The sequence below is a fragment of the Coregonus clupeaformis genome, chromosome 8 (genome assembly GCF_020615455.1).
Source record: "Coregonus clupeaformis isolate EN_2021a chromosome 8, ASM2061545v1, whole genome shotgun sequence".
Lineage (NCBI taxonomy): Eukaryota > Metazoa > Chordata > Actinopteri > Salmoniformes > Salmonidae > Coregonus > Coregonus clupeaformis.
The window spans coordinates 55,569,849-55,585,095 of record NC_059199.1 but is presented as its reverse complement, the minus strand read 5'-3'; the positions used below and the strand labels follow the sequence as shown (position 1 = coordinate 55,585,095).

The following is a 15,247-nucleotide window of genomic DNA, read 5'->3' as shown; positions in this document are numbered from 1 at the left end:
GTGTTCTTTCATAGTTTTGATGTCTTCACTATTATTCTACAATGTAGAAAGTAGTAAAAAATTAAAAATACAAATTGAATGATTAGGTGTGTCCAAACCTTTGACTGGTACTGTAGTAAGGTACTTAATTGTTACCCAGAAATTATTTGATTTTGTATTAAAAAAACTGCTGCGTTGGACCTTTTGTGAAATTGCATTTTTGGACAGTTCTATTGTTCTCTGTGTTCTATTCTGGAATACTACGGTCCTTTATTATGTCATTATTACTAGAATTATTACTAGAATTATTTAGAACGATCGAAAATGAATGGAATATTCTGTCCGTATTTATCAAAGGGTTAACAACAGTTCCTCCGACCTAAACCCTTACCTTACCCATTATAAGTAAGATAATACAACTGATCCTGGTGCAGTTGTTAGGGACAGTGAGTTACTACAGGTAGGGAGAGTGCTGGAAAATCAAAGAAGGAGTGGTTCTAGAGCTGTGTTTCCAAGGCAACAAGGGAGCGAACAGAACAGGGTGCAGCATACAGTAGGACTACATCCCAAATTACATCCTATTCCCTATATAGTAGTGCACTACAAAGGGAATAGGGGGCCATTTTAGATCCGTCCTAAAAAGGTTTTCATATCTGGAATAAAAGTCACTTGGAAACAAACGTCCTTCTATATCTAAAAGAAACGTTAAATAAGTTGAGCTAAGAAGTTAAGACAAAAACACTCTAGTAAACGTTAGTGTAGAAAGAGTGGGGGTGCAGAGACGCCTTTTTTCTCTTGCAAAAACACACTTAGGAACGAGTGTATAGATCATCAGGACACACCGTAATATCAAGGAATATGCTCATACAACAAGTAATAGTAAAAACACAGAAATATGCTCACACCGCAATTTACAAGCTTCATTTTCACTCTACTAGTCTCCTAACCAGGATTGGGGCCAATTCCATTTCAATTAAGTCAATTCAAGGGAGTGATTTCAAATCCCAATTCATGAACTGAAATGTGCCATTGTTTTTCAATTAAGGATTTTTATAAATTCATAAAGATTTTCTGAATTCTTATGCATTTTCTCAATTCTTGAAAAGGAATTTGATATCCCTTCCTGAATTGGCTGACTTGAGATGAAATTGACCCCAACCATCCAAACAAGCAACTGACTGCAGCAAAGCAACACCTAGTCTGAAGACTACCCAAAGAACCTAAGACTAACTAACTATGCTTTTATATAGGAAAGAGCTCAATCTGAAGGACTTCAGAAGTCTATGCATAGCCATAAATGACTTTGTTACAAAAACAAACTTCCAGTCTCTATATAGCCACTGGGCGCGTTCCAGACTGACTACATTGCAGACGTCTTCCAGATCCCACAACGCTTGGATAGGACTTTAACACATCAGCTATCCGCATTATGATATAACAACCTGATGCCTGACTGCCAAGTCGATGATGTGGCTCGCAACTATTGGTTGATGCCCTGGAATGTCTGTAACGTCTGCAATGTAGTCGGCCTGGAACGTGACCATTACGTTACTTCAATATCAAGAGGTTTTAAAGTTCAACTAGGCTTCGATTTCACATTTACTTAACTTTCTCTAGCACTGGCATTATCTCAATAAGACAAAACAGATATACAACGTACAAAGAGTAGTATTAGTATCTTCATCACAATCACATTTCCACACAAGTAGACTTAAAGGCTACGCTACAATATCCATACTAGCATACTACTTAGAATGCTAGGACCTAATACACTGGCTCGTTCCCTAAGGCTACATTTACACAGGCAGCCCTATTCTGATCTTTTGCCAGTAATTGGTATTTTGACTAATCCGATCAGATATTTTGTCAATAATTGGGCAAAATATCAGAATTGGACTGCCTGTATAAACGCAGCCTAAGTAGTGTGCTAGTGTGGATATTGGATCAGAGCCTTTATGTACCCTCCAATGTCCATACTGGAATACTACTTAGAATGCTAGGACCCAATACACTGGTTAGTTCCCTACTGGTTCATTCCCCAAGTAGTATGCTATTAAGGATATTGGAAAATATACTATTCTCTCTTCAGTGTCTTTAAAAAACGCGAATTATATCATGGACAATAAGCAGCAGCTCTGGGGTTAGTAAGTAACAAATAAGTTGTTCAAATTAACATTGCTTAATTTTTTTTCATCCTACAATCAACAATATAACAATGCTAGTATTACAATGAGTGACAAGGATGTGGCAAAAAAGCACAAACAGACTGGTACCAAGTCTATAAAAATGCAGCTTTTAGACACTAACCTGCGTAAGTAACCACTGCAAAATGTTTTGTGTCTTTGTTGAGTATATACAATGAAGGTAGAAATGGTAAAAAAATCACACAAGTGGGATATACATGGGGGGGGGGTAACAGGTTCAATTTTTGAATTAAATCTCAAACTCCAGCAACAACACAAAATTCTGAAGTGCACTTTCTAGACCAACTCAATTGGTTCAACCAATACATCTAATATTGAAGGCAATCCAATTGATAGAAATTGCAGGTCGGATATCAATCAACATTTGATTTCTAGCATCAACAGTTTAACAGTTCAAATCACTTATTTTTTATATGTTTAAGCAAACAAATCCACACCAATCATAGGGCCTGTGTCGATTGGATACGCTTTTTGATTGGATAAACAGAGTTAGGGGACAAGTATGTGGGCTATACTATGTCCTATACTATATTTTCAGGAAATATCAAAATGGAAGCCTGGTACGAGATCTGTATGTTTTAGTTTAGCAAGTCCTCTGACTATCATTGTCAAACTCAAACTGATCCAGGAACAGGCTACCATCTCCTACATAATCATATTGTAAACAGGCATATTAGTGGTATTTAAAACAGTTAAAATAAATTAAAATGATATGTACACATAGTTGGGCAGGGGGAGGTCTACAGAGGTCGACAAACTGCCCTCCATGTTGGCACCAAGTTATGTCACAATGACATTCTGACCATAGAATGTCATGCAAGTTGGCGGTGTCAACATGGCCGCCAATGGAACCCTACATTACAAACTGAGTTTGCTGATCTCTGTATAGCCAGGTATAAGGAGGGGGGACCTATCGTTCAAAAGTGGTGTGTGTGTTTGTGTGTGTGTGTCAGGTGGAGGGAGATATTCCGCAAGGTGGGAGCGTGTTAGTGTGTGCCCTTTTTGTGTGTGTGTGTGCAGGTGTGTGTGTAGGTTGAGGGACGAGGCAGGACAGGAGGAACATTAGACAGCGTTCTCCTCACTAGGGGGCTCCAGAAGAGTCTGTTGAACTGTGGGTGAAAGAGAGGAGAGATGAAACTGATGGTTATAAACCTGATCACATTTACATTTACGTCATTTAGCAGACGCTCTTATCCAGAGCGACTTACAGTTAGTGAGTGCATACATAATTTTTTTTTTATACACAAACTGCAACATCTTTTTTTAATACAGTACCAGTCAAAAGTTTGGACACACCTTCTCCTTCCAGGGTATTTCTTTATTTTTACTATTTTCTACATTGTAGAATAATAGTGAAGATATCAAAACTATGAAATAACACATATGGAATCATGTAGTAACCAAAAAAAGTGTTAAACAAATCAAAATATATTTGCTATTCTTCAGATAGCCACCCTTTGCCTTGATGACAGCTTTGCACACTCTTGGCATTCTCTCAACCAGCTTCACCTGGAATGCTTTTCCAACAGTCTTGAAAGAGTTCCCACATATGCTGAGCACTTGTTGGCTGCTTTTCCTTCATTTACATTTTTACATTTTAGCAGACACTCTTATCCAGAGCGACTTACAGTTAGTGAGTGCATACATTTTCATACTGGCCCCCCGTGGGAATCGAACCCACAACCCATGCTCTACCAACTGAGCTACACAGGACCCTTCACTCTGCGGTCCGAGGCCAGGTCATCTGATGCAGCACTCCATCACTCTCCTTCTTGGTAAAATAGCCCTTACACATCCTGGAGGTGTGTTGGATCATTGTCCTGTTGAAAAACAAATGATAGTCCCACTAAGCCCAAACCAGATGGGATGGCGTATCACTGCAGAATTCTGTGGTAGCCATGCTGGTTAAGTGTGCCTTGAATTCTAAATAAATCACAGACAGTGTCACCAGCAAAGCTCCCCCATACCATAACATCTCCTCCTCCATGCTTTACGGTAGGAAATACACATGCGGAGATCATCCGTTCACCCACACTGCGTCTCACAAAGCCACGGCGGTTGGAACCTTAAATCTCCAATTTGGACTCCAGACCAAAGGACACATTTCCACCGGTCTAATGTCCATTGCTTGTGTTTCTTGGCCCAAGCAAGTCTCTTCTTCTTATTGGTGTCATTTAGTAGTGGTTTCTTTGCAGCAATTCGACCATGAAGGCCTGATTCATACGGTCTCCTCTGAACAGTTGATGTTGAGATGTGTCTGCGGCTGGTAACTCTAATGAACTTATCCTCTGCAGAAGAGGTAACTCTGGGTCTTCCATTCCTGTGGCGGTCCTCATGAGAGCCAGTTTCATCATAGCGCTTGATGGTTTTTGCGACTGCACTTGAAGAAACTTTCAAAGTTCTTGAAATTTTCCGGATATACTGACCTTCATGTCTTAAAGTAATGATGGACTGTTGTTTCTCTTTGCTTATTTGAGCTGTTCTTGCCATAATATGGACTTGGTCTTTTACCAAATAGGGCTATTTTCTGTATACCACCCTACCTTGTCACAACACAACCGATTGGCTCAAACGTATTAAGGAAAGAAATTCCACAAATTAACAAGACACACCTGTTAATTGAAATGCATTCTCATGAATCTGGTTGAGAGAATGCCAAGAGTGTGGAAAGCTGTCATCAAGGCAAAGGGTGGCTATTTGAAGAATCTCAAATATAAAATATATTTTGATTTGTTTAACACTTTTTTGGTTACTACATGATTCCATATGTGTTATTTCATAGTTATGACGTGTTCACTATTATTCTACAATGTAAAAAAATAGTACAAATAAAGAAAAACCATTGAAGGAGTAGGTGTGTCCAAACTTTTGACTGGTAGTGTATATTTTTTTTAGTTGTTGTAATTTTCCCTTATTTTCTCCCCAATTTTGTGATATCAAATTGCGATCTTGTCTCATCGCTGCAATTCCCCAACGGGCTCGGGAGAGGCGAAGGTCGAGTCATGCATCCTCCGAAACATGACCCGCCAAGCCGCGTTTCTTAACACCCGCTCGCTTAACCCAGAAGCCATCTGCACCAATGTGTCGGACGAAACACTGTTCAACTGATGACCGAGTCAGCATGCAGGCGCCCGGCCCGCCACAAGGAGTCGCTAGTGCGCGAAAAGCCAAGTAAAGCCCCCCAAGCCAAACCCTCCCCTAACCCGGACGACGCTGGTCCAATTGTGCGCCGCCCTATGGGACTCCCGGTCACGGCCGGTTGTGACACAGCCTGGGATCGAACCCCAGGCTGTAGTGACGCCGCAACACTTCGATGCAGTGCCTTAGACCGCTGCGCCACTCAGGAGTTCCCACAAACTACAACTTCTAAAGCTTAATAATGTCTTCATAAACCTTTTACAACTAGAACCAGCCCTATGCCAATTTTCAATTGGAGGTCATTTTATCTACTCTAATCTACTTCATTTTAAGTAAAGTAAAATAGGCTGCATATTGTCCAAACACAAAGATCACTTCTTCTTATGGATTCCATAATAAGAAAGGTGTTGGTCATATATGGTATAAGTTCAGGGGTAACGAAAACCTTTCCCTCACTTTTCTTTAGTCTCTTTTTCTCACCAGACTGGAGACATCCCAGAGTATTGAGTTACCAAATAAAACATGAGTTCCTCCTCCTCCATCCAGACCATTTTAACTGGAGAGAATACAGTTTCATATTTCACTCTCGTGTCAACCAACAACACTGCAGAACCATCAATACTCACCAGCGAGTGAGCTACCCATCATTGGGTGTGTCAGTGAAACTGGATAGCATTTTTTAGGACTATAAATGTCCTCCTCATATTGTAGTCTACAATATGTGTCTCCACACACCTAGACCTATGCTATTGATGGATTTAAGGTCGTTTTTATTGATCTCAGATTCTCAGTTTGTCAATGTCAAAGTAGCCTGTCATTTCGATCATTTGTGCAGTATTAAAAAAGATTCTGCCAAAGTCTCCAGTCATGTAAAATGACGTAGAACTGCATGAAATGACACCGCAAAAACAACCGCTATGCAAATATCGGCTAAATTTATGCACTCACTAACTGTAAGTCACTCTAGATAAGAGCGTCTGCTAAATGACAAAAATGTCAAATGTAAAGCGGATCTGATTGAATAGAGCTCTAGTTCTCTATGGGTGGTTAGGTAGTTACCTTGTGGTTCTGTGGCCACCACAGCATCCGGGTTATCAGTCTTCACCAGGTCTGCATTAAGGCTCTCTGTGATGGTAGGAGACAACAGTCTGAGATCATCTCATATCTACATTATTAATGATTAAATATGAATGTACTATTATTATTATCTCTAGATTATAGAGGACAATAATCCCAGCTGGTCTCTTACGTTGTATGCTGAAGCAGAACTTCTTCTTCTGGTAGGAGATGTAGCTGGTAACCGCGCCAACCAGCGCCACGCCAACGGCACTGATGATCCCTGCGATGGTTCCAGTCTCCGCCATGGTGTCTGGAACAAAGGAAGAACACAGAGCGGTATAATCAATAATCAACAATCAATATTAGACACAGACCATGGCCATGTATAACTTTTGGTTCACAGAAATATTGTTGTTGTTATCAACAAATATTGTTGTTGTCATCATACCATAGTTGTTGTCATCAGCAGTAGATGGGCCGCCACGACGTCCACCTACATGGACAAATAGAAAGATGTACTGTGAGGTAGTATGTTACTGTCACACCCTGATCTGTTTCACCTGTCTTTGTGCTTGTCTCCACCCCCCCTCCAGGTGTCGCCCATCTTCCCCATTATCCCCAGTGTATTTATACCTGTGTTCTCTGTTTGTCTGTTGCCAGTTCATTTTGTTTCGTCAAGCCTACCGGCGGTTTTCCCCTTGCTCCTGTCTTTCTCAAGTTCCTGTTTTCTAGTTTTCCCGGTTTTGACCATTCTGCCTGCCCTGACCCTGAGCCTGCCTGCCGTTCTGTACCTTGTCACACCACCCTGGATTATTGATCTCTGTCTGCCCTGACCCTGAGACTGCCTGCCGTTCTGTACCTTTTGGACTCTGATCTAGATTACTGCTCTTGACCTGTCGTTTGCCTTTTGTTACTTCGACACTGTCTGCATCTGGGTCTTCTTCTGAAACGTGATAGTTACATTATTTATTAATGTGCATTCATGTGCAATCAATGTAAATGCATTTAATAAGGGCCCCTGTGTCCTGACAGAGAATCTTAACAATCCAGATGTAAATATTGTGTATTTATTTGTCATATTAAAACAATACATTTACGGTTATACATATAAGTAGGATTTAAAACAGAGTATCTTCAATAATTTATCATAAGAAATACAAGCAAAGGTCTGAACTCAGAAGTCTGTCCTTAAGCTCTTTTTTTGTTTGTTTATCTAATCATTTCCCATATCTAAGATCATTACCTTTCCCTTTGTCAGGGTTGTAGGTGTCGTCATTTCCAACGCCAAACAGATCATCATCTGAAAAGGCTCCACCTAAATGCGGGATATAGGACAACATTAACTGGCAACCCTAACCTGACACACCAGGCTCCAAGCCAGGAACGATCCCCTTACAAACACAACCAATGTCCCCAAAGGAAGGTCACCAGAGAGAGGAGAAAGTTCAGCATACGAGGGGTCAGTCACAGTATATAGAGGATAAGTGCAGGTTGCCAGATTTCACTCTGGGAAGAGAAGGAGAAGATTAGCCTTTGACAAGATCTAGCCGGAGTGAAACTACAGCTGCCATCCCCATGCGAGTTGCCAGATATTGTGACCACATTGACAGGAAAACAGAAGTGGTGCATTATTGAGGATGTGGGTTTTGGATATAGACCATCAGTCCTGCTTTGTGTGCAGTACACCCACAGTACAAACATACCAAGGGGAAGCTTTTAGTAGAGTATGTGTTTATCCATCCAAACACAGTACACACACTCAGAGTGTGTGTTCAGTCGATAACTCCCCAGTAGGTCTTGTTAATGGTGTGAGAGAGAGATCGGGAGGACCAAGGGAGAGAGGGGTAGGGATAGAGAGATGGATAAATGGAGATAGAGAGGCAGAAAGTAAGAGACAGAGAGGCAGGGAGAGATAAAGAGAGAGACAGTGACATAAAGAAAGGAAAGATACAGTGAGGGAAAAAAGTATTTGATCCCCTGCTGAATTTGTACGTTTGCCCACTGACAACGACATGATCAGTCTATAATTTTAATGGTAGGTTTATTTGAACAGTGAGAGACAGAATAACAACATCAAAATCCAGAAAAACGCATGTAAAAAATGTTATAAATTGATTTGCATTTTAATGAGGGAAATAAGTATTTGACCCCTCTGCAAAACATGACTTAGTACTTGGTGGCAAAACTCTTGTTGGCAATCACAGAGGTAAGACGTTTCTTGTAGTTGGCCACCAGGTTTGCACACATCTCAGGAGGGATTTTGTCCCTCCTCTTTGCAGATCTTCTCCAAGTCATTAAGGTTTCGAGGCTGACGTTTGGCAACTTCCGAACCTTCAGCTCCCTCCACAGATTTTCTATGGGATTAAGGTCTGGAGACTGGCTAGGCCACTCCAGGACCTTAATGTGCTTCTTCTTGAGCCACTCCTTTGTTGCCTTGGCCGTGTGTTTTGGGTCATTGTCATGCTGGAATACCCATCCACGACCCATTTTCAATGCCCTGGCTGAGGGAAGGAGGTTCTCACCCAAGATTTGACCGTACATGGCGCCGTCCATCGTCCCTTTAATGCGGTGAAGTTGTCCTGTCCCCTTAGCAGAAAAACACCCCCAAAGCATAATGTTTCCACCTCCATGTATGACGGTGGGGATGGTGTTCTTGGGGTCATAGGCAGCATTCCTCCTCCTCCAAACACGGCGAGTTGAGTTGATGCCAAAGAGCTCGATTTTGGTCTCATCTGACCACAACACTTTCACCCAGCTCTCCTCTGAATCATTCAGATGTTCATTGGCAAACTTCAGACGGGCCTGTATATGTGCTTTCTTGAGCAGGGGGACCTTGCGGGCGCTGCAGGATTTCAGTCCTTCTCGGCGTAGTGTGTTACCAATTGTTTTATTGGTGACTATGGTCCCAGCTGCCTTGAGATCATTGACAAGATCCTCCCGTGTAGTTCTGGGCTGATTCCTCACCGTTCTTATGATCATTGCAACTCCACGAGGTGAGATCTTGCATGGAGCCCCAGGCCGAGGGAGATTGACAGTTCTTTTGTGTTTCTTCCATTTGCGAATAATCGCACCAACTGTTGTCACCTTCTCACCAAGCTGCTTGGCGATGGTCTTGTAGCCCATTCCAGCCTTGTGTAGGTCTACAATCTTGTCCCTGACATCCTTGGAGAGCTCTTTGGTCTTGGCCTTGGTGGAGAGTTTGGAATCTGATTGATTGATTGCTTCTGTGGACAGGTGTCTTTTATACAGGTAACAAGCTGAGATTAGGAGCACTCCCTTTAAGAGTGTGCTCCTAATCTCAGCTCGTTACCTGTATAAAAGACACCTGGGAGCCAGAAATCTTTCTGATTGAGAGGGGGTCAAAAAAAAAAAGATTTTTTTGTTGTTATTCTGTCTCTCACTGTTCAAATAAACCTACCATTAAAATTATAGACTGATCATTTCTTTGTCAGTGGGCAAACGTAGAAAAATCAGCAGGGGCTCAAATACTTTTTTCCCTCACTTTATATTGGATGTTAAAGAGAGGAATTAGGTTAAATTGAACTAGGTATTATCCAAGAACAGAGCAAAAAGCTAGTCCCCAGCCCAGTAGACAGAGGCAGGACAGGCACAGTAGGGTTTAGTTTGGTCAGGTAGACCAGGTAGGTTAGGGTAGGCACGGCATAGGGTAGGTCAGGCAGGGTTCTTACCCCCATTCCCCCCTCTGTTGTTGGAAGCTCCGTCACCCCTGCCCCCGCCTCCGATACCTTTATCTGATGAGCACATGACACCACATCAACCTTCTGTATACTAATACTATAATAATACTACCACTCTACTATATTACTGCTATACTATTACTACTTTACAGTAGTATAGCCTACACACCATCAACACTGTGGTCCTCTGTAGCTCAGCTGGTAGAGCACGGCGCTTGTAACGCCAAGGTAGTGGGTTCGATCCCCGGGACCACCCATACACAAAAAAATGTATGCACGCATGACTGTAAGTCGCTTTGGATAAAAGCGTCTGCTAAATGACTTATTATTATTATTATTTATTATTTATCAACCACCTGGTACTAAACTAATACTACCACTAATACTACTATTTCTGGTGTCTAGAACATTACTGCTATTGTACAGCTATACTATGACTATACTACTTGCTACTACACTACTACTGCTAAACCACTACACTGGAGGTTAAAAACCAAGCCATGAGGTCGAAGGAATTGCCCGTAGAGCTCCGAGACAGGATTGTGTCGAGGCACAGATCTGGGGAAGGGTACCAAAACATTTCTGCAGCATTGAAGGTCCCCAAGAACACAGTGGCCTCCATCATTCTTAAATGGAAGAAGTTTGGAACCACCAAGACTCTTCCTAGAGCTGGCCGCCCAGCCAAACTGAGCAATAGGGGGAGAAGGGCCTTGGTCAGGGAGGTGACCAAGAACCCGATGGTCACTCTGGCAGAGCTCCAGAGTTCCTCTGTGGAGATGGGAGAACCTTCCAGAAGGACAACAATCGTTGCAGCACTCCACCAATCAGGCCTTTATGGTAGAGTAGCCAGACGGAAGCCACTCCTCAGTAAAAGCCACATGACAGCCCCCATGGAGTTTGCCAAAAAAATGTTTTTATCTGCTCTGATGAAACCAAGATTGAACTCTTTGGCCTGAATGCCAAGTGTCACGTCTGGAGGAATCCTGGCACCATCTCTAAGGTGAAGCATGGTGGTGGCAGCATCATGCTGTGGGGATTTCTTTCAGCGGCAGAGACTGGGAGACTAGTCAGGATCGAGGGAAATATGAACGGAGTACAGAGAGATCCTTGAGGAAAACCTGCTCCTGAGTGCTCAGGACCTCAGACTGGGGCGAAGGTTCACCTTCCAACAGGACCACAACCCTAAGCACACAGCCAAGACAACGCAGGAGTGGCTTTGGGACAAGTCTCTGAATGTCCTTGAGTGGCCCAGCCAGAGCCCGGACTTGAACCGGATCGAACATCTCTGGAGAGACCTGAAAATAGCTGTGCAGTGACGTTCCCCATCCAACCTGACAGAGCTTGAGAGGATCTGCAGAGAAGAATGGGAGAAACTCCCCAAACACAGGTGTGCCAAGCTTGTAGCTTCATACCCAAGAAGACTCGAGGCTGTAAACGCTGTCAAAGGTACTTCAACAAAGTACTGAGTAAAGGGTCTGAATACTATTTGTAATAAATTAATTTTGAAAAACCTGTTTTTGCTTTGTCATTATGGGGTATCGTAGCTAAATCAAGGGGTCTGAATACTGTCCGAATGCACTGTACGTGAACAAACAAAGAGGTGTAATGGGTTCACACTCAAAAATACACCACCAGTCAAAAGTTTGGACACACCTACTCATTCAAGGGTTTTTCTTTATTTTTACTATTTTTTACATTATAGAATAATAGTTCAATAACACATATGGAATCATGTAGTAACCAAAAAAGTGTTAAACAAATCAAAATATATTTTATATTTGAGATTATTCAAATAGCCACCCTTTGCCTTGATGACAACTTTGCACACTCTATGCATTCTCTCAACCAGCTTTATGACATAGTCACCTGGAATGCATTTCAATTAACTGTTGTGCCTTCTTAAAAGTTAATTTGTGGAATTTCTTTCCTTCTGAATGCGTTTGAGCCAATCAGTTGTGTTGTAACAAGGTAGGGGGGGGGGGTATAAAGAAGATAGCCCTATTTGGTAAAATACCAAGTCCATATTATGGCAAGAACAGCTCAAATAAGCAAAGAGAAACAACAGGTCAGTCAATCCGGAAAATTGAAAGTTTCTTCAAGCGCAGTCGCAAAAACCATCAAGCGCTATGATTAAACTGGCTCTCATGAGGATCACAACAGGAATGGAAGACCCAGAGTTACCTCTGCTGCAGAGGATAAGTTCATTAGAGTTACCAGCCTCAGAAATTGCAGCACAAATAAATGCTTCACAGAGTTCAAGTAACAGACACATCTCAACATCAACTGTTCAGAGGAGACTGTGTGAATCAGGCCTTCATGGTCAAATTGCTGCAAAGACACCACTACTAAAGGACACCAATAAGAAGAAGAGACTTGCTTGGTCCAAGAAACACGAGCAATGGACATTAGACCGGTGGAAATGTGTCATTTGGTCTGGAGTCCAAATCGGAGATTTTTGGTTCCAACTGCCGTGGCTTTGTGAGACGCTGTGTGGGTGAACGGATGATCTCTGCATGATGATCTCCTACTGTAACGTATGGAGGAGGAGGTGATATGGTGTGGGGGTGCTTTGCTGGTGACACTGTCTATGATTTATTTAGAATTCAAGGCACACTTAACCAGCATGGCTACCACAGCATTCTGCAGTGATACGCCATCCCATCTGGTTTGGGCTTAGTGGGACTATCATTTGTTTTTCAACAGGAAAATGACCCAACACACCTCCAGGCTGTGTAAGGGCTATTTTACCAAGAAGGAGAGTGATGGAGTGCTGCATCAGATGACCTGGCCTCCACAATCCCCCGACCTCAACCCAATTGAGATGGTTTGGGATGAGTCGGATTGCAGAGTGAAGGAAAAGCAGCCAACAAGTGCTCAGCATATGTTGGAACTCCTTCAAGACGGTTGGAAAAGCATTTCAGGTGAAGCTGGTTGAGAGAATGCCAAGAGTGTGCAAAGCTGTCATCAAGGCAAAGGGTAGCTACATTGGCTATTTGAAGAATCTCAAATATAAAATATATTTTGATTTGTTTAACACTTTTTTGGTAACTACATGATTCCATATCTGTTATTTCATAGTTCTGATGTCTTCACTATTATTCTACAATGTAGAAAATAGTCAAAGTAAAGAAAAACCCTGGAAGGAGTAGGTGTGTCCAAACTTTTGACTGGTTCTGTATGTCGCATTAAGCTTACTTCATTATTCAATGTTTTTAATTAGTAGGTGTGTCCAAACTTTTGACTGGTTCTGTATGTCGCATAAAGCTTACTTCATTATTCAATGTTTTTATTATTTTCACTGCATCAGGGATAGCGTACACAGGCGTTTCGGCTTTACAGCCTTCTTCAGTGTGTAGGTACAGTTTTCTTTAATTCAAAATAGCAATTCTACTACTGAAACTACAAAGTATACCAGTTATTAGTGAAGGAGATTGGTTAATCACTCTTAATGTCTCATCGCTATATCCCAACAAATATAAATATTACTATCTACAGACTTTTGGAACAGCAATGTGAACTCCATTAGCTCCATTAACTATGCAAATCTCTTTATGGGGAAATTCGAATTGGATTTTATTTACGAAAATAATCCTTACAAAGATTAGGTTAAATATTGGACCAGCTATATAGATTATTGATTTATGATCTGGACGGGTTCCGAAATGAAATTAAATGAATTTCTTAACTACATTAACTCTAGAGTACAATCAATTTCCTTCACTATGGAAAATAACATTAACCTATACATTTCTTAGATGTCCTTGTTACAAAGAAGGGACAATCTCTAAGTACTACAGTTTACAGAAAATACTATATTGACAGCTGATAGTTATCACCCTCTCCCCCTAAAAAGAGGTTTACCAGTTAGCCAACTTAATAGATTGCGACACAGATGAAGAATATGATAGACAATAAAATTCTCTCCTTGAGCGTTTCCGCTTGAGAATAAACTGTTTTCTTTCAACTCTATACTTTCAATGATAGCTGTAATGGCATCAAGTCTATTGTCAATAACCATTGGCACATTATCATCAGACTCCTTTTTAAGTTCTGCTTTCCAGAATCCACCTTCATGATCGAAAAAGTTCATCCACCACGTAGAGGTGACTATGACAACAAATTACTCCAAAGAGAAGCCATGTGGATATATACATTCAATTCTGTATCTCCACATGGTTTAAATGAATAATTCAATTTTGCCTCCTTCCTATAAGCCACATTTAGACTGTTATACAAGAACACTGTCCATATCAGATTTTGCATATCATTTATGTGTTGGCCCCACATACTTATGAACGGCTTTGCCTGATCTCCTTTGTGGTGGGCTGTCTCATGAATTGATGTGATGTTTTTAGGTGAGCGGACACCTGGGGCAATTGATTTGTGAGTTGCCCTTCATGCCCGCTCCCATACCCTATAATTCTGTATCTCTTTGTGACTCATTTGTATACAGCTAGACCAGAAAAGCCACAACCCTGATTGGCAGATGAGTGGCAACCCTGATTAGATGCACCTGCTGCTCATCTGTTGATCTTTACAAATGCTGTTTTGAATGAAAGAAAATTGTACCTACGCACTGAAGAAGGCTGTAAAGCCGAAACGTCTGTGTACGCTATCCCTGATGCAGTAAAAAATTTATAAAACATTGAATAATATTTTTGAGTGCGAACCCATTACACGTCTTTGTTTATCTGAATTCGCGGGTTTTACGCACCAGCCAAGCTTCTGAGAGAGTGCGATGGTTCTCTTTTGATTAGTTACTAAATGTAGCCCATGTATCCGATGCTGTCTGGCCAAAAATAGTATGACAGGGTCAGACAGCATCAGATACATGGGCTACATATAGTAAGACAGAAGGGTGCTGTTTCGCTCGATCGGATGCTTTCTCCAGTGAGATAGTTTCAGCCACTTGCGAATTGAAGGAAAGTTGGCGAATGAGCTGTTCGGATGCTTGGCTTATTTTGGAAGAATGTGCGAAGGTAACCTACTTTTTTAAGTGATTTGTTTGACAATCAGATGAAAACATCTTGACTGGTTGTGTTCCTGCCAAGCTCGTTCACACATAGGAGGTCCCGTGAAAAAGCGAGCCCCCCTTTGGAAATCAAATGCCCTTCCAACTGATTCGTTCTGGTACCAGCCCTGTACCATACATATTGCAAACCCCCACTA

The 15,247-nt window shown here is 41.7% G+C and overlaps 1 protein-coding gene across 5 annotated transcripts in view; it reads right to left on the bottom strand.

The window, feature by feature from the left end:
• Nucleotides 1-736: 736 nt before the first annotated feature.
• LOC121571281 (CD99 antigen-like protein 2) overlaps nt 737-15,247 on the bottom strand; it is a 35,665-nt gene continuing 21,154 nt past the window's right edge. For 3 of the 5 annotated variants that reach the window (XM_041882663.2, XM_041882664.2, XM_041882666.2), the window contains 6 exons: nt 10,070-10,132; nt 7,624-7,695; nt 6,829-6,873; nt 6,571-6,690; nt 6,381-6,446; nt 737-3,292 (listed from right to left, as the gene is read on the bottom strand). In XM_041882663.2, the coding sequence (XP_041738597.1) occupies nt 3,246-3,292; nt 6,381-6,446; nt 6,571-6,690; nt 6,829-6,873; nt 7,624-7,695; nt 10,070-10,132 (413 nt within the window). In that variant the 3' untranslated portion in view covers nt 737-3,245. The remainder of the gene's footprint in view (nt 3,293-6,380; nt 6,447-6,570; nt 6,691-6,828; nt 6,874-7,623; nt 7,696-10,069; nt 10,133-15,247) is intronic. The other 2 variants (XM_041882665.2, XM_041882667.2) reach the window with 1 other exon arrangement.